This window comes from Eubalaena glacialis, chromosome X, assembly GCF_028564815.1.
Source record: "Eubalaena glacialis isolate mEubGla1 chromosome X, mEubGla1.1.hap2.+ XY, whole genome shotgun sequence".
Classification (NCBI taxonomy): Eukaryota; Metazoa; Chordata; class Mammalia; order Artiodactyla; family Balaenidae; genus Eubalaena; species Eubalaena glacialis.
Genome location: NC_083736.1, coordinates 64,310,679 through 64,337,157, shown reverse-complemented (window position 1 = coordinate 64,337,157; position 26,479 = coordinate 64,310,679). Strand labels below are relative to the sequence as shown.

At 39.6% G+C, this 26,479-nt stretch overlaps 2 protein-coding genes across 3 annotated transcripts in view; one reads left to right on the top strand and one right to left on the bottom strand.

The window, feature by feature from the left end:
* Window positions 1-21,486, bottom strand: part of KIF4A (kinesin family member 4A) — a 123,657-nt gene extending 102,171 nt beyond the window's left edge. The window contains exons 1-6 of the mRNA XM_061177723.1: window positions 21,367-21,486; window positions 21,141-21,255; window positions 17,880-18,070; window positions 16,390-16,482; window positions 13,251-13,417; window positions 12,922-13,016 (exon numbers count right to left, since the gene is read on the bottom strand). Of these exons, the coding sequence (XP_061033706.1) occupies window positions 12,922-13,016; window positions 13,251-13,417; window positions 16,390-16,482; window positions 17,880-18,070; window positions 21,141-21,255; window positions 21,367-21,486 (781 nt within the window). The remainder of the gene's footprint in view (window positions 1-12,921; window positions 13,017-13,250; window positions 13,418-16,389; window positions 16,483-17,879; window positions 18,071-21,140; window positions 21,256-21,366) is intronic.
* A 578-nt stretch (window positions 21,487-22,064) lies between these two features.
* PDZD11 (PDZ domain containing 11) lies at window positions 22,065-24,968 on the top strand. Of its 2 annotated transcripts, none has more exons than XM_061177987.1 (7): window positions 22,065-22,143; window positions 22,656-22,755; window positions 23,173-23,256; window positions 23,524-23,580; window positions 23,878-23,976; window positions 24,204-24,264; window positions 24,415-24,968. In XM_061177987.1, the coding sequence occupies exons 2-7, from the start codon at window positions 22,669-22,671 to the stop codon at window positions 24,447-24,449; spliced, it is 423 nt and encodes a 140-aa protein (XP_061033970.1). In that variant the 5' UTR covers window positions 22,065-22,143; window positions 22,656-22,668; the 3' UTR covers window positions 24,450-24,968. The 2 variants fall into 2 exon arrangements, with proteins under 2 accessions (XP_061033970.1, XP_061033969.1); XM_061177986.1 differs by having other exon boundaries at window positions 22,071-22,185.
* The last annotated feature ends 1,511 nt before the right edge of the window (window positions 24,969-26,479 follow it).

Sequence of the window (26,479 nt, the reverse complement as noted above, 5' to 3'; positions counted from 1 at the left end):
TTGTGTGGTATCTCACAGGGACCGATAATTAATTGTTCAAGTCAGTTACATTAACTCCAATCAGCAAATATATTATACAGTCATTCTGTGCCAGGTACCATTCTAAGTTTTTGAGGATACAATGGTAAAAAATATAGACTCACTGCCTTTCCTCTAAGAGCCTATAGAATTCTTTGAGAACAGATCTTTATATCCATGATTAATAGTTTCCTATTACCTAGAACATATAATTTCAACTCCTACTTTTGGCATTTAATTATCTAAATGACTTGAATGAATCATTATTTACCGCTAATAGGCACATATACTTTTTGTTTACTCAGTGTAGTTTGACCCTTCTTCTGGAAACAGCATGTTTTACTTAAAATTATTCTCTCCCCAACCCTCAATCTATGGGTTTACTTGGAGAGAGGGTGGAGCATTTGACCCCACCTGTAGTTCAGAGTGGGCATGTGACTGAAAGCCAGCCCATCTGAGCCTTTTATATCAAAGACCACAGTTCAGAAGGGGACAATTGGCCCTAATCACACCATCCAGACCTGAAGAGACTTCTGGAGAAGGACGGTAATGTTGGAGGAGGTCATGGTGTAATGGGGAAGAACAAATCTGATTCCATAACCGATCTGTTTCTTTTACTTTAACCTTTGTATTCTATTGCTTTTGCTACAAGTTAAGAATGTTGCTTATAGCCTGAAATATACAGGATAGCCCATTCTCAAGGCTCTGCCCTTTAAAGATGTAACACTTTTCCATTCATATAGAAATAAAATGTTGCAGAACAGAGAATACCATTTGTCTTATTGGAGGTTTATAGGAACTCTGTGACCAGACCTACTTAGACAGCTGCAGGATCAATGGATTCTGGCACCAAGAAGTTTGTAGCAACAACCATACACACACACCCCTTTTAGTATAAGAGAAGCTTGAATTCTAACTCTGGGAAGATGGTTCTTTGGGATACTACTCCACCATCTTCTTGATCTCCTGGCTTTCTGAATAAAGTCACTATTCTTTGCCCCAACAATGCACCTCTCTATTTATTGGCCTGTTGTGCAGCGAGCAGTTCAAGCTTGGACTCGGTAATACTAGAGAGGATATTACCACAGATTGACCCATGAAATGGACCTGGGCATTTGGGGGCTCCTCATCCCCTTCCCTGTCCTTGGAACTTATGTGCTGTCCACCATTCCCACAGCTAGAGCCATTTTCAAGAATGCAGCCTTGAGAGAGTAAGGTCATATTGAGACCATACGGACAGTGTACATGACTAAACTCAGTTAAGCCTCTATATAAACTTTAAGATTCTGGTGGGCAGGTGTGGAGATCCACTTGTCTTGCAGCTGCCCAACACAAGCCTCATGTTAAGTTCCCTTGCTTATTAAATCTGCCACCTACCAATCTGGAATGGCCCAGCAGCCACTTCTGAATCTATCACTGGTGGATCAGAAATGGCAAAATTCGTGAGAGACTGAAAGCAGATGAATCGGACTAACAGAAGAAAAAATATACAGGAGAGAACTGCTATGAAAAGGTGGCACCAACTCTACGGGTAGTGTAGACTTGAAGGTAGTGGATCCAGCAAACAAGAGGGAGCCTTGGGACAACAATCAAGGTAATTGGTTGTAGTACCAGAGTAGGAGTAGGCCATTGGGCTAGTAGCCAATGATATGGCAGGAATAAGTCCAAACACAAACATAAAAACATGTAGAATAAAACCCTCTGTTAAAAGAGAACATCCGATTGGGTATGAATGAATGAATGAATGAATGAATTTCAAGATACATTGTTTCAATTAAGGGATGCAAAAAGACATACCAAGCAAGGGCTAACAAAGAGAAAGTAGGTGAAGAAATATTAATCAGACAAAATAGATATAATCATCTAAGAAGATATATGCCATGACACTTTATGCAGCTAGCAACATAGCTTAAAAATATATAATACATAAACAAAGAAATACAAGGAGAAATTGACAAATCCTTGGTCATAATGTAAGAAAATAGCATATTAAGTAAATAACAAGACAGGACATGGAGACTCTGAATAATACAATTAATGAGTTTATCTAATAGGTATACATAGAACTATATACCTAACAGAAAACACACTCTTTTCAAATATACATGGAATATTAACAAAGCTCAAACAAGAGTCAGACAAAATTTCAAAAAACAGAAATCACACACATTCATTGATCATAATGCAATAAATCAGAAATTAACAACAAAAGAATACATAGGGACGCCTACTACCTAACTCTTAGGTTAAAGAGGAAATTAAAAAGGAAATCTCCTATTTAAAAATGAACAGTTAGAGTACTATTTCTCAAAATTATACGATTATATCCAAGTGGTACTTAGAGGAAAATGTATAGTTTTAAATAGATCTTTTGGGACTTCCCTGGTGGCGTAGTGGTTAAGAATCCGTCTGCCCATGCAGGGGACACAGGTTCGATCCCTGGTCTGGGAAGATCCCACATGCCGTGGAGCAACTAAGCCTGTGTGCCACAACTACTGTGCCTGTGCTCTAGAGCCTGCGAGCCACAGCGACTGAGCCCGCGTGCTGCAACTACTGAAGCCTGTGTGCCTAGAGCCCGTGCTCTGCAACAAGAGAAGCCACCACAATGAGAAGTCCGCGCACCGCAACGAAGAGTAGCCCCCGCTCGCCGCAACTAGAGAAAGCCTGCACACAGCAATGAAGACCAGACGCGGCCAAAAATAAATTTTAAAAATATATATACATATATATATATATATATATATATATATATATATATATATATAAACTTGGCAAAATCTTCGAACCAAAATAAGGAGAGCATACATACAAAAAAAAGTTATAGGTTACTCTCTCATAGGAACAGATATATAAATGTCCTAAATTGGAAACTAGTACGTGAATCCTGCAATGTACAGAAAGAGTAATTTATCATGATCAATTGGGGATGACTCAATGACAGAAAATTTATTTTTACAATTTATTCTATCAATAGGTTGAAAAAAAGAAAAACTACACGTTCATTAATTCCCAATCAATGATAAAATTCAATACTCATTTCTTATTTTAAAAATATATAATTCTTAGCAAACTAGGACTAAAAGGTCACTTCCTTAACTTGATAAAGGCTATCTGCCAGTAGATTAAGGTGAAACACTAGCAATGTTCTGGTTAGAGCAAAAAAAAGAAAAAAAAAGATGAGAATGGTTACTATCATTGGTACTATTCAACCTTACACTGAAAAAGATATGAAAAGAAATACGATATAAATGTTGGAAAGGAAGAGGCCAAAGTATGTACTTGAAAATAATGTGAATACCTACCTAGGAAATCCAAGAAACACAACTGACAAATTATGAGAAACTAGGAATGCAATTCAGCCATGTGGTTAGATATAAGACGGAAATTTGAAAATTAATACTTTTCTTAAACAGGATTAGAAAATAAAAATAGAAAAAGAGGTATTCAAAATAGCAACAAAAACTATAATATTCCAGAATAGGCCTACCAGGATATGTGGTGTAAGAATTACATTAAGGGGGCTTCCCTGGTGGCACAGTGGTTGAGAATCTGCCTGCCAATGCAGAGGACACAGGTTCGAGCCCTGGTCTGGGAAGATCCCACATGCCGCGGAGCAACTAGGCCCGTGAGCCACAACTACTGAGTCTGCGCGTTTGGAGCTTGTGCTCCGCAACAAGAGAGGCCACGACAGTGAGAGGCCCGCGCACCGCGATGAAGAGTGGCCCCCGCTCACGGCAACTAGAGAAAGCCCTCGCACAGAAACGGAGACCCAACACAGCCAAAAATAAATAAATTAATTAATTAAAAAAAAAAAAAAAGATCACGGTCCTTAAAATGATATATTAAAAAAAAAAAAAAAAGAATTACATTAAGAAAACTACGAAGCTTACTGAAAGACATAAAAGAAGACTTGAATAAATGTGGAGAGATCATGCTCATGGATGGGTAGGCTCAGTTATACTTAATCTATAAGCTGAATTTAAGTTCTCAATAAAAATCCCAAAAAGATTTTTCATAGAACCTGACAACTTGATTCTAAAATTCACCTGGACAAGAAAATAATCAAAACAGTTCTGATAAAAGAAAAGTGAGGTGAAACTTGCCCTCCCAGAGATTAAAATATACTGTGATGAACTGTATTTATTAAAAGGTTTGGGACTTCCCTGGTGGTGCAGTGGTTAAGAATCCGCCTGCCAATGCAGGGGACACGGGTTCGAGCCCTGGTCCGGGAAGATCCCACATGCCGCGGAGCAACTAAGCCCGTGCACCACAACTACTGAGCCTGCACTCTAGAGCCCGTGAGCCGCAACTACTGAGCCTGCGTGCCACAGCTACTGAAGCCCGTGCGCCTAGAGCCCGTGCTCCGCAACAAGAGAAGCCACCGCAATGCGAAGCCCGTGCACCACAACGAAGAGTAGCCCCCACTCGCAGCAACTAGAGAAAGCCCTCATGCAGCAACAAAGACCCAACGCAGCCAAAAATAAATAAATAAATAATAAATTTAAAAAGAAAATAATAAAAAAATAAACAAAAGGTTTAAGAATAAACAAATTCACTAATAGGGCAGAATAGTGTCCAGAAATAGACATACACACATATGGTCAACTCAATACACCAAGATACTAAGTCAATTCAGTAGGTAAAGGACCTTATTTTTAATAAATGGTGCTAGAAGAACTGGATATTCATGGGGGGTGGAGGATGATCTTCAACCCCTATCTCACTTTATAACCAAAAACTAATTCAAGATAGATCATACAACTAATGTAAAAGCTAAAACTATAAAGCTTCAAGTAGAAAACATAGGAAATTATCCTCATCACTTTGGGTATGCAAAGGTTTCTTGGACAGGATACCAACAGCTCTAAGCATTAAAGAAAAAAAAACGATAAACTGAACTTCATCAAAATTAAAATTTTTGTGCAAATCAAAACTACAATGAGATACCACCTCACACTGGTCAGAATGGCCATCATTAAAAAGTCTACAAATAATAAATGCTGGAGAGGGTGTGGAGAAAAGGGAACCCTCCTACACTGTTGGTACAAATGTAAGTTGGCGCAGCCACTATGGAAAACAGTATGGAGGTTCCTCAAAAAACTAAAAATAGAGTTGCCATATGATCCAGCAATCCCACTCCTGGGCATATATCCAGACAAAACTATAATTCAAAAAGATACATGCACCCTTATGTCCATAGCAGCACTATTCACAATATCCAAGACATGGAAACAACCTAAATGTCCATCAACAGATGAATGGATAAAGAAGATGTGGTACACATATACAACTGAATACTACTCAGCCATAAAAAAGAATGAAATAATGCCATTTGCAGCAACATGGATGAGCCTAGAGATTATCATACTAAGTGAAGTAAGTCAGAAAGAGAAAGACAAATAACCATATGATATCACTTATATGTGGAATCTAAAATACGACACAAATGAACATACCTATGAAAGAGAAACAGACTCACAGACATAGAGAACAGACTTGTGGTTGCCAAGGGGGAGGAGGGAGTAGGGGAGGGAAGGATTGGGAGTTTGGGATTAGTAGACGTAAACTATTATATTAAACAACAAGGTCCTACTGTATAGCACACTATAGTCAATATCCTATGATAAACCATAATGGTAAAGAGTATGAAAAAGAATATATATATGTATAAACTGAGTCAGTTTGCTGTACAGCAAAAATTAACACAACATTGTAAATCAACTATACTTTAATAAAATTTTTTTAAAAAGCTATGATGGGGAATTCCCTGGTGGTCCAGTAGTTAGGACTCAGCGCTTTCACTGCCGTGGCCCAGGTTCAGTCCTTGGTCTGGGAACTAAGATCCCACAAGCTGCGTGGTGCAGCAAAACAAAACAAAACAAAAACAAACAACAAAAAACTATGATGAGATGTATTTGACGCCCACTAGAATTTCTAAGACAACATCTTTATTTATGAAGCTGTGATAAGATGGAACTTTCAATAACATTGCTGGAGTACAAAACAGTACAAACCATATTACAGAACTGTTAGGCACTTTCTTATAAAATTAAGCATATATCTACCTCTTCCACTCCTAGGTAATTACCCAAGAGAAATGAAAATGTATGTTAACAAAAAGACCTGCACACGAATGTTCAGGGCAGCCTTATTCATAATAGCTAAAAACTGGAAATAACCCTAATTTCCATCAATAGGAAAATTGAAGAACAAATAGTGGTATAATCATATAATGGAATACTACTCAGCAGTACAAAGGAACACATTATTAATCAAAGCAAGAACATGAAAAAAATCTGCCCAAAAAATCTTAAGTTGAGCAAAAGAAGCCAGACACATGAAAAAATTATATGATTCCATTTATATGAAGTCTAAGAACATGTAAAATTAATTTATGGTGATAGAAGTCAGAAAGTGGTTGCTTAAAGTGTAATGTGGGAAGGGTGGATTGACTGGAAAGAGCACAAGAGAACTTTCTAGGGGAGATGGAAATGTTTTTTATCATGTTTTGGTTAGTAGTTACATGAGGGCATACAACTATCAAAACTCAAGAAATTGAGCATTGAAAATATGTGCATTTTATTGCGTATAAACTTTACCTCAAGAAAAAAGTATATAGGAAGAAATACACACATAAGACATGAATCGAAAGATTAACAAAGTTAAAAAATGAGACTAAGAAAAATATATGCAACAAGGGATTAATATCTAGAATACAGAAACAACTCCTAAAGTCAACAGGAAAAATAACAAGAAAAACAAGAAAAAGTCAACCTGAAACTAAAAAACCAAATCAAAACAAAGGGTATGAGCAGGGAATTCACAGAAATGGAAAGAGAAATGGCCAGTAACACAAAAAGATGCTTAATTTCATAAGTAATTGGGGAAATACAAGTTCTAAAAAAATAACATGCAATGTTCAAGATAGGGGAAAATAAAAAAGGTCAATAATATCCAATATTGTCAACGGTACAGTGAAACATAGTCTCATATATTGTAGGTATGTGCATACTGGGACAGACATTTTAGAGGACAATATTTAGCAGTATTTAAAAATCTGAAATGTATACACCCTTCAAACTAGCAATTCCTCTTCCACGTATATAACCTAGAGAATACTCTCACTTGTACATCACATACAAGGCTATTGACTGAGGCATCATTTTACAATAGCCAGGAACTGAACAACCTAAATGTCAGTCAAAACAGGAATAGTTAAACAAACAAGGTAGACTTTGTATACTGTGGGATCCTAAATAGCAGTTGTAAAAATGAGGTAGACTTATATACTAATACAAAAAGATTTCAAACATATATTGCTGAGATAAAAGCAAGCTGAAAAACAATATATGCAGTATGATAGCATCTATCTTTAAAAACAACAGGAAACACCAATAAAAATATATACACAGAAAAACATCTTGAATGCTACCCACCAGGCAGGTAAAAGTAGTTACCTCTAGATTAGGATCAGGTGGTAAATCAAGGGGGATTTTTATCTTCATCCATATTGCTTATGTTTGTATACCAGGAATTGATTCATGTATTACTTGTGTAATTAAAAGGAAATAAATTGATTTAGCAATGCCAAAATTTTAAAAGGCATATAACAAATGTATTACTAAATGTGCATATATATATATATATGCATATAGAAAAATATCTGGTGATGATAAACACCCAACTTAATAGCCATGGTCAAACAAGAGCCTGGCTGAGGGCTTCCCTGGTGGCGCAGTGGTTGAGAATCTGCCTGCCAATGCAGGGGACACGGGTTCGAGCCCTGGTCTGGGAAGATCCCACATGCTGCGAAGCAACTAGGCCCGTGAGCCACAACTACTGAGCCTGCGCATCTGGAGCCTGTGCTCCGCAACAAGAGAGGCCGCGATAGTGAGAGGCCCGTGCACCGCGATGAAGAGTGGCCCCCGCTTGCCGCAACTAGAGAAAGCCCTCGCACAGAAACGAAGACCCAACGCAGCCATAAATAAATAAATAAAAAATAAAAATAAAGGAATTCCTTTAAAAAAAAAAAAAAAAAAAGAGCCTGGCTGAAAACTTAAAAGGAAGATCTGGGGAGTGAAATGTCCACTGGGGACTTTATTTTATTTAATTTATTTTTTTAACATCTTTATTGGTGTATAATTGTTTTACATTGTTGTGTTAGTTTCTGCTGTATAACAAAGTGAATCAGCTATATGTATACATATATCCCCATATCCCCTCCCTCTTGCGTCTCCCTCCCACCGTCCCTATCCCACCTCTAGTCCACTAGGGACTTTAAAAAGCTCTGATATATTGCTGGAGAAAGCCATGTGCATGCTCAGGAAAGACCTAAACATGTCAGTAAAGACCTAGAAGGCTCTCATCTTGTACCTCTGGCTGACTCTGAGACCCTGCTCAAGAAGTAAAGACAAAGACAGAGTTGTAAAGAACCTTAGCATTGAAGGTAAGCCACAACACAAACTCAGAGCCCTAGGCAAATGCTGGAAGAGTTATAGGTTCAAGGCATTTAAGGAAAAGAGACCAATCACTAGCTAACTACTAAAGTAACTGAGCAGACACTTCTGTGACCACAAACTATAGGGAGTTGTAGAATTAGTCCAGTAAAGTCATTAAAGGTATAAAAACAGTAAGTTAGATTTATTTTAGGAATACAAGATGGTTTAGCATCCAAAAAGCAATTAATGCAATATACCAACCGAAGAACCAAAATAACGTGATCATGTCAATAGACGATGAAAAAACATTTGACAAATTCATGATAAAAACACTCAATGAACTATGTATAGTAGGGAATTTCCTCAACCTGGTAGGGGCATCTGTGAAAAACCCACAGCTAACATCATACTTAATAGTAAAAGACTGAATGCTTTTCCCCTAAGATCAGGAACAAGACAACAACATCCACTCACGCCACTTCTATTCAACACTGTACTGGAGGTTCTCAGCAAGCTTGCAGGCACAAGATCAATATACAAAGCTCAATAAGTAATTTGAAAATGAAATTAAGTAAAAACAATTCCATTTACAAAAGCATTGAAAAGAATAAAATATTTAGGAATAAATTTAACAAAAGAAGTGTAAAACTTGTACTCTGAAAATTAAAAAAAATTCTATTGAAAGATATTAAAGAAGACCTAAATAAATGGAAAGACATCTGATGTTTATGAATTGAAGGACTTGAAAGAATTGAAAGATGCCAACACTCCCTAAATTGATCTACAGATTCAACACAATCCCTGTGAAAATCCCAGCTGGCTTCTTTGCAGAATATGACAAGCTGACCCTAACATTCATATGAAAATGCAAAGGACCCAGAACAGCCAAAACAATCTTGAAAAAGAACAAAGTTGGAGCCCTCACACTTCCCCATTTCAAAATTTATTATAAAGCTACAGTAATGAGGACAGTGTAGTAATGGCATAAGGATACACATATAGATCAATGGAATAGAACTGAGAGTCCAATTGCTTCTTGACAAGGATGCCAAGACAATTCAATGGGTAAAGAATAGTCTTTTCAACAAATGATGCTGGGATAACTGAATATCTACATGCAAAAGATTAAAGTTTGGACTGCCACTTTACACTATATACAAAAATTAACTCGAAATGGATCTCTGACCTATATTTAACATTGAAAACTATAAAACTCTTAGAAGAAAACAGAGACGTAAATCTTTGTGACCTTGGATTAGGCAATGATTTTTTAGATATGATGCCAAACACCAAGCAACAAGAGAAAAAACAGATGAATGGAATTCATCTAAAAATTTTAAATGTGTGCTTCAAAGGACACCATCAATAAAGTGAAAAAGCAACCCAAAGAATGGAAGAAAACATTTGCAAAGCATATAACTGATATGGGGCTAGTATCCAGAATGTGTAAAGAACACACACAACTCAACAATAAAAAGATAAATAACCCAATTTAAAAAATGGGCAATGAATCTGAATGGACATTTTTCCAAAGAAGATACACGAATTGCCAAGAAGCGCATGAAACATTATTAGCCGTCAGGGAAATGCAAACCAAAACCACAACGAGGTACCACTTCATACTCACTAGGATGGCTATAATTAAGACATAATAAAACTAAGAATATGGAGAAATTACAATCCTTTATATATTGCTGGTAAGAAGGTAGAATGGTACAGTTGCTATGAAAAACAGTCTGACAGTTCTTCAAAAAGTTAAACATAGAGTTATCATTTGACTGAGCAATTCCACTTAGGTATATACCCAAGAGAAATAAAAACACACATCCACACGAAAACCTGTACATCAGTGCTCATAGCAGCATTACTAATAAAAACCAAAAGTGGAAACAACCCAAATGTCCATCAACAAATGAATGGATAAATAAAAACTTAATATATTCATGTAGTGGAATATTGTTTGGCAATAAAAAGGAATGAAGTACTGATACATGTTACAACATGGATGAACCTTGAAAAGATGTTAAATGAAAGAATCCAGTCACAAAAGATCACATATTGTATGATTACACTTACATGAAATGTCCAGAACAGGCAAATCCATAAAGACAGAAGGATTAGTCACTGCCTGGAGGTGGGGTGGCGGGGGCTGGACAATGGAAAAAAATGAGTGACTGCTAATGGGTATAGGTTTCTTTTGGGGGTGATGAAAATATTCTAAAATTTATTGCAGTGATAGTTGTACAACTTTGTGAATATACTAAAAAATCACTGAATTGTACACTTTAAAAAAGTGGGTTTTATGGTATATTAATTACATATTAATTTTTTAAAAAAGAAATTTAAACAGCTACCATATGACCCACGTGTAACACTCCTAGGTTATACCTAAAGAGAAATTAAAACATTTGTCCACACAAAAACTTATATATAGATGTTCACAGAGCAATATTCAAAATAGTCAAATTGGATACAACTGATGAATGGGCAAACAAAATGTTGTATATCTGTACAATGGAATATGATTTAGCAATAAAATGAAGTAATGATACACACTGCAACATGGAAGATCCTTGAAAACCTTATGTTAAGTGAAATAAGACAGTCACAAAAGACAATAAATTATATGATTCCATTTGTATGAAATATAGGTTAGTGGTTGCCTAGGGCTAGAAAAGGGGGTTGGGATGGGGAGTGACTGCTAATGGGTATGAGTTTCTTTTTGGAGGTGATGAAAATGTTCTAAAATTAGATTGTGGTGATGGTTGCACAATTCTGAATATACAAAAGTCCACTGAAATGTAGTTTAAACGGGTGAATTTTATGGAATGTGAATTATCTCAATAAAGCTGTTAAAAAAAACTCAGAGGGCTTCCCTGGTGGCACAGTGGTTAAGAATCTGCCTGCCAACGCAGGAGACACGGGTTCGAGCCCTGGTCTGGGAAGATCCCACATGCCGCGGAGCAACTAAGCCCGTGTGTCACAACTACTGAGCCTGAGTGCCTAGAGCCGTGCTCCACAACAAGAGAAGCCACTGCAATGAGAAGCCCGCGCACCGCAATGAAGAGTAGCCCCTGCTTGTCGCAACTAGAGAAAGCCTGCGTGCAGCAACGAAGACCCAACACAGCCAAAAATAAATAAATAAAATAAATAAATTAAAAAAAAAAACCTCAGACTGTACACCTAAAATAAGATAGAGGAGGCAAAAGAACCTTTAAAAATAGTCTTAAGAAGGATAAATCTTAAAGTACAAACATAGAGCAAAAAGGGCACTTTTAAATACATTCAGAACAAAAAGCTGAATGAGGAAGAAATAGGTCTCTGCCCTGTGCCAGCAATATAATAATGATAAATGACAAAGAGGTAAAATTCCTCAATCACTATTTCTGCTTCTGCCTTCTCAGTTCCCAAGAGGGAACTGAAGCCCAATATGAGTAAAGAACTCATTGTAGTAAGGTAGTAAGCAAGAACTCAACTACTTTAATAAGAGTTCAAATGTCTTGGACCAGACGAATTATAGCTGAGGGAACTGAGAGTAATTTCAAACAAGAACACTGAAGCTATGTCAATGATATTTGAAGAATCACAGAGAAGGATGTTCCAGAAGACTGGGCAGATGTAATTTCAATTTTCGAAAAAAGAGAGGTAAGTTAATTCCATAAATTACAGACCAGTCAGTTTGATATAAGTCTTCTAGATTATTATAGGGATGGCTTGCAAGAACCTAGAAATGGAAGAATAAGCACTAGAAGCCAGCTTGAATTCACTTAGAAAAAGTCAATTTAGGCTAATCTTTATTTCTTTTTTGTACCGTTACTAAGCTGGTAGCTATGAAAAATATGGTAGACATATAGTATATCTGGACATTAGCAAGGCATTTGACAAAATCTTTTATGAGATCCTTAAGTACAAAATTGAGAAATGGGAGCTGGTTGTTAATTTTTGTTAGCTAGATTAATAACTGCTTGAAAGACCATTCCCAAAGCATGCAGATTACCAGGTCATTATCATGCTAGACACAGGTTTCTAATAGCATATACCATGGGGTTCTCCTAGCCTTAGGAGCTTCATCGTTTATATCCAACCACTTAAATGAAGATATGGAAACCATGCTGATGAGGTTTATAAGTGACAACATCTGGGAAGGAGAGTGAATACTTGGGATGACAGAATCAGGATATTGATTTTAATTATAAGTAGTTGGGGGTAAAACAAAACAAAACAAAAACTAAAACTTGCCTGGGCCAGATGAAATCAAACCAAGGACCAGATCCAAATCTCATACCTAAATTAGAAAATGAGTGCAAGGGAGAGAAACAATTTTTCACTGTTTCTGAAATCAGCCTCAAACTTGAATTGTAGCTACTGTTAGAATGTGACCTGAGATATTCCAGTCAAGACACCAACAATAGTAAGAAGAGTACTGGAAGTTTTTATCTACGACTGTAGCCTTAATTATTCTCACCCTCTTTTAGACGATCCCCTTCGGCCTTGGTTTTCTTCTGTCTTTCTGATCCAGCAAGGTCTACAAGATGCAGCTTGGAGCGAAAGCTGCTATTCCTGTGATGATAACAGGACACAAGTGAGAATGGTACACAAGCTTGAGGGTAGGTGAGTATCAAAGCTCACCTGCCAGCTCTCATTTTCTTTCACGTCAGTCCAAATGGCTCCATTCATTACTCATGCTCAGAGTACTGATGTCTGGTTATTTTTCAAATCAAGAAGCAACCTATTATTCAACTTCAGTAGAACTAATGTTAAAAATCTTGACTCTTACTTGTAACTTGAACTTACTTGTCACTTTTCTTTCTTTGCTCTATGGAGATTGTAAAGATGGCATGAGATCGGGATGACTGGGAGTTCATAGCTGTGGAGGCCACAGTCCTACAGTTGTTGCCCTGCTCCAAACAGGAAACAGTATCCAGGGCAACTAAAACAGTCTTCTCAGTGAGTCCCACAATCTAATTCAGAGAAAGAAAAAACTCTCTTATGATTCGACTTCAAATACTTCATCAGAAATATAAGGATTGGTGGTTTAAAAAATAATGCCTTGATGTTCCAGTAGAACCTCAATAAATAGTCATGGTAATAAGGGCTGGGTTTTTTAATGTTTTTTTAAAAAATTTATTTTGTTTATTTTTGGCTACGTTGGGTCTTCATTGCTGTGTGCGGGCTTTCTCTAGCTGTGGCAAGCGGGGGCTACTCTTTGTTGCGGTGCACGGGCTTCTCATTGCGGTGGCTTCTCTTGTTGTGGAGCACGGGCTCTAGGCATGTGGGCTTCAGTAGTTGTGGCTCGCAGGCTCTAGAGCGCAGGCTCAGTAGTTGTGGTGCACGGGCTTAGTTGCTCCACGGCATGTGGGATCTTCCTGGACCAGGGCTCGAACTCATGTCCCCTGCATTGGCAGGAGGATTCTTAACCACTGTGCCACCAGGGAAGTCCCATAAGGACAGTTTTAACTAGCAACTCTGTGATCACTGCAAACCAAGGTCTCCAGTCTTCGCTGGGGACCTCCAAAACAAGGATGCCAGTCAACACTGGAGCTACAAAAGACCTCTAGATTTTATGGTAGCAATGGTATGTGCCTTCCAGGGAGCCCCAAGTGAAGGTAAGTTTTGGCCCTAAGGACAGCAAGGGCAACACAAATAGCTATGGTATTTCTCTTTGCTGCATTCTCCTCCATGTGGCCCTGTGTTCCTCCCTATATCTTGGACCCATTTTATACCTCATATTCACTAGGGAAAATAGCATGGTACAATTTCCACTGGATTAGGAAGCCAGGAAAACAGGGTCCTAGGCTTGGTACTGTATCTACCCAGGAGAATTTGTATAAGTTAAAATCTCTTAGAGCCTCTGGAGATTGAACTAGATGATTATGAAGTCTCTTCTAGCCTCAATATGCTATGATTTTATTACCCCATAGCTCCCAAATCTATATCTGTGGCCCTAATTTCTAGTCCTATACTTCAAATTGCCTGCTACTTACACTTCGACATCAGTAAATTATAAAACCAAACTCATCTTCCTTCCACCAACACTGATTCTCTCCACTACTTCTTCGTTTCTACTAAGATCTCTATTCTCAAAACCTCAGATTCGCCTTTAATTCCTGCTTTTCCCCCATATCTCACCTATCACCAACTCCCAGTCATTCTTCTTTTGAATCCATTGTTTCCTTTTCCTTTCCACATCTACCTGCCTAATCCAGGCCCATATTACTTCATGCCTGAAAAATAAGGCAAAGTTTCCCTAAATTTTCCTTCCTCATCCTAGTTTTTCTCCTTTTCAATCCATTCTTGTTTAGCCTTCCGAAAATCCTTCTTCCTAAAATGTCACCAAACTCCTAAGCCCTATGCTAGATAATGAGGGTACAAAGAGATCTTAAGATACTCTCCTAACCTCCCGGGAGCTAACTTAGTCGGAGATATACACGTAAGATAAAAACTTGGTAAAAGTAGCCAGTGCAATCCTTCATTCGGAAATATTAAGTAGCTTACATACTATTCACAGGGATAGAAACTAAGCTCTTTAGCCTGGCTTCATAATCTGGTCCTAACACATCTCCTATTACTTCCCAACCCATATCCTCTAATGCAGACAGACCGATCTAGTCTTATTACCCCCAGGAATATATTTTCTGCTTTCCTGCTTAAGCTATTCCTTACTACAAGAATAACCTTACTTCTTTACTTACTTATATTCCACCCATCCCAACTGAAGAGTGCTCACAAACTTGTCCTTACCCTCCCCAATTTGAGTCAGAAACTTAACACTTCTCTGTATTGCAAATTTTCCCTTAAATAGTGCTTGGGATTTAATTCCTGCCTTGGTATAGGACACATAAAAGATCTTAGTACTGGGTCAAGAGCCGGCTCAGTACCAACATTCTTTCTGGTGACAGCATGCATTTTACCCAGGTTTCTTATCCCCACTATCCAAACTGTCTTTCTGTATCCCACGCTTATCAGGCTTTCAAAATAAGTCTGATTCTTCAAGCCTTGCTTTAGTGCCTGGCTAATGACTTAATGACCCAGAAGGAAAAAAATTTCAGTAGCATAGGCATCTGCCCCTCAAGCACCTGCACCCTAAATTTCAGCTTTCTCTGCAGGGAAGAGAAGAAGGAGAGAAAGATGGATAAGGTATTATTTTACCAAGTTTTCCTAAGTCTGTACTACCCTATTCTCATCCACTTCCCACCTCAAATTCTCCCACTCCTGAATACTCAAGCTGCTGCTAGAACCAAGCTCTGCCTGTTTTCAACACTGGCTCCTGGATTTGGTCCACTCCCATATACAATACTCCCAACCTTGCCTCAAACTTTGTTCAGCTACAGCTCCTCAGCCTACATCTATACCATGTGATGGAAGCCTCTCAAATAAGCGATCTCTTCTTCCTATGGTACTTATAAATTTAAAATTTTTGTATCATTTTACTTTCTAAATATCATTCCAGAGATCTAGCACAATGTCTATTACAGTGTTGTCTAACAGAATTTCCTATGACCATGTTTTATATCTGTGCTATCCAATACAGTAGCCACTAGTCACGTAGCTATTGAGCACTTGATATGTGGCTGGTAACTGAGGGACTGAATTTCAAATTACATTCAATTTTAGTTCATTTAAGTTTAAATAGCCATTTGTGGCTAGTGGATACCATACTGGACAGCCCAGCCTCAGAACTCTGTAAATAGCCAATAAATATTTAATTGATATTAGCATTCCTTCAAGAGGTAATAGGAAGGTGATAAAACTTCCTTCCCCACAAAAGTTCCCATCTAGGAATTCTAGGTTAACAAAGGGAATTAGGACCACACAAAATCTGAAAGACTGAGATGTTAGTAGTCATTTAAAACCACAGTGGCAAATAAAAGGAGTGTGAACTTTAGTAGTGGCCAACATTTTTAAAATAACATCAAATGAGAGAAAAACACACCTTTATGCCTTCCTTAGGATCCTCCCGTATATTTATTTGAGGGGCTTTCTCACGAGATGGGCACAGAAGATCCAAGATTTCTTCATTGTAAATCTGGTATTGTTGAAAACAAAGTGGTAAAAACAAGATGTTAACAGTGGTAATTGAGGAGTGGTGGGACCACAGGTGATTTTTAAAATTCTTTATGACTTTCTGTATTAAAAAAATTTTTTTCAACAAACATATTATTTTTATAATTAAGAAAAGGATTTTAACCCTACATGTAACCATTTGATAGTTATAGGAATAAATTCACATATTACTTGTAACAAAATTGAGACTGCTATCTTGAGACAGTGTTTCTCAGGAATAGCAGACACAATGAAAGCTACATGGGTGCCCAAATTCAGTTCTTTGATGGTGTCATGACAACATCACCTTCACCAATTTTGTTAAAATGTAAGCAATGGGTCCTTAGTGGAGGGTGGAAGTGGGAAGCAAAAGGGAGAGGTAGCAACCAATATTTCAACAACAACCAGAACTTTAAGTACTAAAACAGTGTTTGCACATAGTAAGCACCACGTTTGTTTGCTATTATTGCTGTTGGTACTATTTAATATAGCAGGTTCCTAAGTTATTTTTACATTTGGTCACCTTGGCCACAACTGGGTTAATCAAGAGTTTCAAGAAGGTTAATCTTAATGATGTTTAACTCCCCATCTTCCACCTCTATACCTCCTATACCAACTAACATATTGAGATTCAACTTCAGGATGAAGTATTCACATACTATTTATAATTGCATGTTTAAATTATATACATTTAATTATTGCTCCTTAAAGATAAGACATCTTATCACTGCTATGGAATCAACCAGCTAGTTTCCCAGAAGCCATAAGTTTCCTAACTATGTGTTTCTGGTGTCATGAGGTTATATATAACTGGTCAGTCTACTTGTATACTGATATATAATAGAATGAAAATACCCACAAAGGCAGGGACTTCTATCTGTTTTGTTCACTGATATATCCCAAATACCTAGAACAGGGCCTGTAACATGTAGACTCAATAAATATCTGTTGAATAAACACTCTGTCATCACTTACACAGCTCAATACTTCACCCAATTTTTATAACATTCTTCATGGAGTAGCAGCATTATCACTCAAGCCTCGAAACACTAAAGGGATATCAAATATTTTTCTACAGACTCTACAGGGAATCAATAATAGAGGCCAAACTGGAATTAAAGGATTCCTATTATCTTTTTATATGGGAATGCCAACTCCTCTAACAATCGGATTAAACAGACTATTCTGACAACAGGGAAAGAACTGGGTGGGAGCCAGATCCAACTGAGCCAGTAAGTTTTCTCTATCAATTTATTAAAATGCAATTTACTAAAAATGCAATTTATTAATTTGAGTTATGCCAGGAAAAACCTGATTTGTATTTATTTTTCTACCCAAAGATAAATTTGAATTCAGAATAATTAAAGATAAATCATTTACCTCCAAGTATGATACTTTCAGAGTAAATTCGAAGTCACTCTTTTTATCAATTTCTTGGAAGAGCAGCTGTATTACTCTAGGAATGACCCCAACTGTTGGTTCATTTTCTTGCTCTGCAGTGTATGCACCTCCCATCGAATAGGTTTTTCCAGAGCCAGTTTGCCCATAGGCCAGGACGGTTGCATTGTATCCTGACAAAATAGAAGTCACATGCACGGCGGTGCTCAAATATTTTCATCCAATCAATACACTCTACTTCCTTCAGCAATTACTTGTAACAAAATTGAGACTGCTCTCTAAACACAAGGGTCTCTTAGGAATGTCAGACACAAAGAAAAGTTATATGAGTGCCATGACTTTGCACTACTCCAAATAAGCAAAGAAGAAAAATATAAAACCTGAATGTGTGCCTCTCTTGATAGCCCTTAAAAGCTAGGAAGTAAAACACTTAAAGATATGACTGAGATAATGAAGGTGGCCAAGTCACTGTCTAAAAGCCATTCAGAGTTTTATAATTCTACTTTCTCTCTACTTCGAACAATTCTAAATTAGGGCAATTAAATGAAAGTTTTAGAAGCTGCATAAATAGAAGGGATTCCAACGTGTATTTCTTTGATTAACAGAGTCTTCATTCGAAAAGGCAACAAAGTTGCTTTTTACAGTCAATGAAAGCATCCCTCCCTATATGAATTCTCAGACTGCATTTGGACCGTATTATCAGGCTCCTCATAGAAATGTCATCATTTAAGTACGATTCAATGTGATATATGTCCTTTGCTTTTTTTTCTTTTTGAAAGAACTTATTCACCTAAATGAAGACCTTGATGTTCTGGAAGATCTTAAGATGTTAAATTGAGATTTTCACTGTAATAGATTGCTAATATCACCTGGCATGACTCTGGGACAAGAGAATAACATTCCATAATCTCCTGCAATACCACAGATATGTATATATAGTAATAAGTGGGGAAACCAAGTTTCAGTACTTTCTATAAAAACTCAGGGTGCTGTTGACCTGACTGAAAAATACTGGCTTTATCTCTGCAACTGAGAGCAATGTTAACAAAACACATAGATATTAGAATCACTTTCTACTTTATATTGCCTCTAAAGACTATCATTCTCATAGTTTCCCAAGTTAAGAATACTAAAGTAGAACTATAGTGTTCTTACTAAGCTGTGAAAGGTACATTCTGAGGAAGATAACAAGATAATGAAGGGTCTGGATACCATATTTTTTTTTAGGAATGGCTAAAGGAAAGGAGGGATGGTTAATTAGAAGAGACTTAGAATCAAACAATGGTCCTCCAAATGTGTAAATAGGAAAAAGATTAACTTTATATTGGAGAAGTCTGGCAGACATCACCTTAATCATATGATCAAAATGAACATCAATAGTAATGGAACAAATCAAAATCGTGTGTTGCCTGATAGAATTCAATGAGAAGAATACAGCATCAGTTCTGTGATATTCCTGCTAAAGATATATTGATACAACCTGAATCTAATCATAAATAAACTTCAGACAAAACAAAATTGAAGAACAGTTTACAAAATAATTGGCCTGTGATCTTCAAAAGTGTCATGATCATGAAAGTCAAAAGAAGACTGAAGGAGTTTTATAATAAAGGAGACTATAGAAGTAGTACAACTAAATGTAACATATGATTTTGAACTAGATCCTTTTGCAACAAAGGACATTATTGGGACAACTGGTGAAACTTGAATGAGGTCTGAGGACCAGATGGTAGTGAGGTAGCAATGCTAATTTCATGATTTTGATGGTCTTGTTGTAGTTACGCAGGACGAAGTCCTTGTTTGTAGCAAATATACACTGAAGTATTCAGGGGGCCATCAGGTCAACAACTCAAGTCAAACGGTTCAGGAAAAAAAAGTTCTTTATGCTGCTCTTGCAACATTTCTGTAAGTTTGAGATTACTGCTTTAATAGTTAAAAAATTTGAAACAAAGTATTCAATGTGTCCTGAGCCATGACATCATTTTAAGAAGCGAAAAAAAAAAAATGTGAATAGCTGTTGCTTGGAAGAAGGCTTCTGTTTGTCTAGAGGGATGAACTAACATCACTGGGTAGAGATTATGGAGAAGCAAATTTCATCTCAATATAATTTAAAACAATTAGAGTTGTCCAAAACCAATCAACAGGACTACCCTATGAGCCAGTGATATCCCTGTCAAAGAAAAAAATTTTAACCAGATGCTGGAAGTTCACTTAGAGATATTGCTAGAAAGTATTTTTCTTTGGATGGAAAGTTAGACTAGATGATGTACAAATATCCCTTTCAACTTTAAGGGACTAGTATGCCATGGTTCTACTTCTTTTAAATAGCCCTCTGCTTTGAATCCTGAATAACCACTGTACTAGAATAACAATTAGACACCTCTCAGGCATTGCTCCCTTCTTCAGAACTTTGCCATGGTCTTCAATAACACTAAAGCCTTAGCTTCTGTAATCAAGATTATTAACTGGCCAGGGTATTCGGGGGCTTTAGGAAACCGCAAAGGTTTTAACTTTTAAAATATTTCTTCTTAAAGATAGGAGCAAAAAGTTTAACATTTCTAATGTATTTAAAAGTATGGGGACTTCCTTGGTGGTCCAGTGGCTAAGACTCCACGCTCCCAATGCAGAGGGCCCTGGTTCGATCCCTGGTCAGGGAACTAGATCCCACATGCTGCAGCTAAGAGTCTGCATGCTGCAACGAAGATCCTGCACGCAGCAATGAAAATCCCGTGTGCTGCAACTAAGACCCGACGCAGCCAAATAAATAAATAAATATTTTTAAAGTTCACAAAAGAAAAAACACAAGTGATAAATGTCAATAAAATATAAAAATATTTTTTAAAAAGTATGTATGTAGTCATCTATTTCCACTCCTACCCCTGGACTTTGAACTCTTCCAGGACCCAGAAGCTATGTTATTTATCTCTGAATCCCTCAACAGGCTTTGCAGTGCCTGGGCCTCAAGTAGATCCTCATCAGCACCCATCAAACAGCTTAGAATCTAATGAGGTTCCAGGACAAACAAACCGAAACATATACAAGTCAAAGATGAGCAGAACCATAGAAAGCAAATAAAGTATAAAACTAGTTTCAAGGGTACAAGTGATATTTGGTGAGTTCTCAGGCTGTGGGCTTTTTGAAGGCAGGACTCATGCTTCATCCATTCCTGTATTGGCAGCACGCAATCACAGTGCCTAACACAGTGTATGCTCAAGAACCATTTGAAGAATCAAACAGCCTCACCTTTAAATACGCCTTTTATGAGTGGTGCTACTGCTGTATTGAATACTTCCTCCTGTTCAGTAGAGGGGTCAAACACAAAATCGTAGGTAAAGGATTTGTCAGTACCAACCACCACCTAGAGAAGGCAAGGGACAAGGAGTAAGAAAAAAAATGAAAGGCCAGACCACGCCCCTCACTGCCATTTGGCCCCAGCTGTTCAGAGGCAGGCCCAGGACTCGCTACGCACCTGAGGTTCCTCGGGTACGAAGGAAAGGCACATCTGGCAGCCCTCATTAATCTCTTTGGGGACCAGAGGGCGACATCGCAGTGCCACTCTTACAGGAATGCCCTTCACCTCTTCCTTCATGATCCTACCTCGGCACCGTCTCTGCGGCGGGGGGGTGGGGAAAGATGATCGCTGATTAAGTTTTGTAGGTCGGCAGGGGTGGGAAGGCGTTCTTCCTCAGTTCCGGCCTTCCTCGGAGGGTGTGGTGGGTTAGGGAAGTCAGCGGTAGCCTACGGTGGCGGCGTCCCCGTGCCAGCGGGATCGCTGCCTCGGGAAAGTCACTGTCCCTCAGACTTTGCCACGACAGGACTGCCAGTCAGCCCGACCCTCTGAAGAGAGCGAAGTGGCGTCTGAAATGAAAAGGAGAAGCCCAGCGGAGACGACAACAAAGAACCAAAGCCCCAGGGTACCGGGAAAGGCAGATCCTGAGCTAAGGTGTGCCCCCTTAACTCACCAAACTAAACGTCCCTTCCCCGGTCTCCCGCCGCCCTGTCCCAACCACAGCTTTAACCGCCAAGTTTCAAATCACTCTCGGAGGCGCCAGCCAATCGGAGCGCAGACAGCCTGTGCGCGGAGCACGCACGCGGCGCGCGCAGGATGACGCGTTGGGGAGGAGGAGGGCCTGCGCGCCGCACCCTGACCCCGCCCCTTTTCCACAGCTGAGCATCCGCTTCCGGGTCCCAGGCTGAATTGATGGTGAGAGGAGTACGGGGCGTCTGGGGCCTGCCGGCGGGAGAGGTAGTACGACGATTTTTACAGCGCCGTGGGCGCAGGACTCAGGCACGATGCGGGACGGGTATCTGGAGGTGGCTGGTGGTAAAGGAAGGGCCGATCTGGGGACCCCCACCATTACTGATCAAATTAGGGAATATGGGGCGGTACCTTGCCCCGAGTCCCCGTGGATAGTTGGAGTCAGCACTCCCTTGAATTTCCAAAGTAGTCAAATCTTTTTAGACGCGTTCCTGATTTCCTCTTCTCTAGAATGAAGACGGTAACATCTATTTTGCAGGGTTGTTGTGAGAAAGGAGATCATTTCTATAGTGTACCTAACAGGTTGCTTGGAGTCCAGATATTCAGCCAAGTTGATAGTTTTCTTCCTTCTCTCCCAAAATGTTTATCACCTACCTAGAAGTGGGCCGGGCCTAGAGACTGACAGCCTTGGAATGGGTTGGGGTTGTTTTCTGAAACTCGCTGGGCTGCTATCCCTTTTGAACCATTTTCGTCAGCTTTGATTCACCCTTCCATTCCAGGTCCTTGCTGGAGATGGACAGCCGGATTCCTTATGATGACTACCCGGTGGTTTTCCTGCCTGCCTATGAGAATCCCCCAGCATGGATTCCTCCTCATGAGGTGGGAACCATCTGTACAAGGGATTTTTTCCCCATAGGCAAGGGATGATATATGAAAGGCAGGATGGCAGGGTTAGAAAGCTCAATAGAGAGTGAATCTTGGCCAGAAGTTAGATTCTGAGCAACTGGCCCCATTGGGAACTTCTTATGGAATCCTCCTGCCAGAGTCCACTTACACCAGAGAATTCTGGAAATTCAGAGCCCTGATTTCCATTTTGTCGAGGTAAAGAAGTGGGGAGCTGCTGGGCGGCTAGCATTTCCCCACTGCTATCCGTCTACCTATTTGGACAGTGTTATCGGTTCTACTTAAACTAAGTCCATGACTTCACCTTCTCCTGGCTTCAGGGTGATGCATTTGTGTTCTAGATGAAGGTAGTAAGACTGGTAGTAAGATTTCTGGGGTTGCTGTGTCTTGCAGAGGGTATACCACCCAGACTACAACAATGAGTTGACCCAGTTTCTGCCCCGTATCATCACACTGAAGAAGCCCCCTGGAGCTCAGGTGAGCTTATGGAACAGTTGCCTCTTATTCCAGGCGAGATTTGTCCGTACCAGGCCCAGAAGTTGGCCACGGTTGGGGGGACGGATTGGGAAGCAGGTAAGGAGGTAAAGAAACTTACTTTTATGGGCAGAAAAGCTGAGATGCCACTTCCACAACTTCTGACTTCTCTCTGAGGGACACAAGGCAAGCTATCATACAGTGATGCTACTAGATGTTCTTGTGTTTGTGGTCTGTATTGAGCCCCCATTCTGTGCTCTTGTCTTACAGTTGGGATTTAACATCCGAGGAGGAAAGGCCTCCCAGCTAGGCATCTTCATCTCCAAGGTGCGTGTGCCTGGTAGGCAATATGGATAGCTACTTCCCTTTGTTAAGTTATCAGGTTGCAGAACCCTGATGTCCCAAGGCTGGGGAGAGGGATGATTTAGTAGACTCATAGAAGGGGCATAGTGGGGATACCCTTGCCCACTTAAAACTTCCCACCTGGCAAGCCACCCATTTCCCTGCATTGTCTCACACACACACACACAACCGATAGTACCTTACATTTGAATAGTACTTAATTCACTTACATTCTTTGAAATTATCCCACCTTGATCATGTATATTCTCTCCTTACCAACAGGTGATTCCGGACTCTGATGCACATCGAGCAGGACTTCAGGAAGGGGACCAAGTCCTAGCTGTGAATGATGTGGATTTCCAAGATATTGAGCACAGCAAGGTGAGCACAGCAGCCTGGGCTGTGGTGAGGCAAGAAGCCATCCCAGGTAGGACACAGTGGATAAGATTAGCCTGATGTGTAACTTGATAAGAAACAATTTCTCCTTGGTAAGAGGGAAGCAGCTATTAGTGACCCAGAAAGTTGGAATGGCAAACTACATTCCTTCTGTTATTATTCTGTCCTGGGTTGTATCTCTTCATTTGTACAAGCTGCTGTGTTCCTTCCAGGCTGTTGAGATCCTGAAGACAGCTCGAGAAATCAGCATGCGTGTCCGCTTCTTTCCCTATAGTAAGTGCCGCTCTCTTTTTTGCTTACCTGGCAGGGCCTTAGGTAGGAACTCTTTAAATACCAATTACTAGAGGCCCCACAAGTTGGAGATGGGGAGTTGGGAGCTCAGGCCGGAAAATAACCTGCTCTTTTCCTCCTTCTTTCCCCCAGATTATCACCGCCAGAAAGAGAGGACTGTGCACTAGAGAGTTGCAACCCACAGCCCTCCACATGGAATCTTCTAGGACGAGCTAGCTAGGCCTCAGGGAAGCCACTTGGGAAACTCTACTCTCAGCCCCACCCTGGCAGAGTGGAGTAGGGAGGATGGGGAGACAGCGAGGATGGGGAGGATGCCCTGAGCCAGCTGGCCAACTGCATTATCCCACCCGTACTGCACTTTGAGTTCCCTAGTTTTCTAGGTGGGCTTCATTCCCTGGAAGGAGAAGGATGATGATGTCTAGGTATCGCTTAGCCTGTGGAGAACCCTGCTAGAGAAGGCAACTGACATTTATTGAATACCATGTGCGAGGCAGTTCCACATATGTCATGTCATTTTCATTAACGTCTACAAATCTTGGGGGCCTCCCACCTAATCTGCCTGGCCATCTCATCCCATCCTTATACTACCAGTCACACACTTTGGAGACTCCAGTGGAACCCCGTTTTCCCCCACTCCCTCCTTCTATCTTCTCCCTCCAAAAAAGTAAAACACAATGCTGAGGAAATGTTGGTTGATACTGATTTGGATGATACTGATTGGGTGTTAAATGCCTTCGAGATAGATAAAAATAAAAGCTCTTCCAAAGAGAGGAGCCACTAGAAGCAGCAGAGCAACACTATATGTACTTCACAATTATCTCTCTCAGAACATTAGGGAGACCCAGGAAGCTTATCTACAGTATAACTGAGGAATGGTATAGGGTGAGGGGGTACTGGAGGAAACAGTGCCCCTTCCCCCATGAGCTGTGGCCATTTCTCTGCAGGGGGCAGTATTAATATAGTTCTGTCTTCTCTTTTTCCCAGATTCTTTCATCGGGAACATAAACTAAGGGAGAGGCTTAGATGCATTTCTTTTCAGGGACAGCAGTAAGAAATTGCTTCCCAATTTCCACCTGGTTGGTTGAGTAGTACTGACTGCTGATTTCCCCCTTGTCTTCACCCCAACCCCCAAATAACCTTCTGCTATGTTCTTAGCAATCCATTGTTAGAGATTCCAGGCCACGCCTTATGCCATTTCCATTGGCATGCTCACAATACCCGTTCAGAATAGAAAGTTGTCTAATGAGGTACGGGGCGAAGTTGTACCCCATAATGAAAGTCCCGAATTTGCCTTGAAAGAATCCTGGGAAGCTTCAATATATATTTTGAGGCCCTTGCCCCCATTGAGTGATTCTATTGATCTGAGGTGGAGCCTGGATGTCTGAATTTTTATTTTTATTTTTTTTATTTTTTTGTACTTAAAGATCTCTTTATTCAAAGTCACAGTACAATTATGTACATCAACTATACCTCGATTTAAAAAATCACAATACAATTAGGAGGCTGCCCCTCTGCACTTTCAGTGCCACTTCTACTCATGTTGCCACAGTTAACTCACTTTGCCACTCTACTCTCTTCTCTCCAAATTTTGCACAAACCAACCAATTTACTGACTCTGCGAAGCACTAATCACCCAGGGTTTCCATGCTTCTTTTTTGTTTGTAATGGATTTTAAAATAAGGTGAATAAGTCTTCAAATATGGGAAACAGTTCTAAATAGTAGTAACATATCTCTGTGAGGAAGTTCTGGTTCTTCCTATAAATCCCACCCCAGCTCTACTATGGTACCTCTTCTAGAGGCTCGGTGCCATTGTCAGGTAGCGACATCCTAGTGAGCAGAGCTGGAGGTGCAATCAATCTAGCTGTCTCTGTTTCCCGGGAAATCCCCCCATATAGAATATATGCTCCTGTTTGCTCTGCTGCCCCCCAATGGCCATCTGAGTAAGAAACTAGAGGCTGAGATACTTGCACAAAGGCATATTGGCTGAGTCTACTGAATGTTGAGGTCCAAGACTCTCCCAACTGTCTGTGGTTAAAAGGTTTTAAAACAACTCATCGAAGAAGTGTGGTAAACAGGGTAAAAAGCCCCAGCCAGGTGCCACGGGCCTAAGAGGCAAAAATCCTGCCCTAAACTGGTTCTTTGAGGTATTTAGAATGGTCCTGTGTTGGGGCACCAGCATGATGCAACTGCATTGTG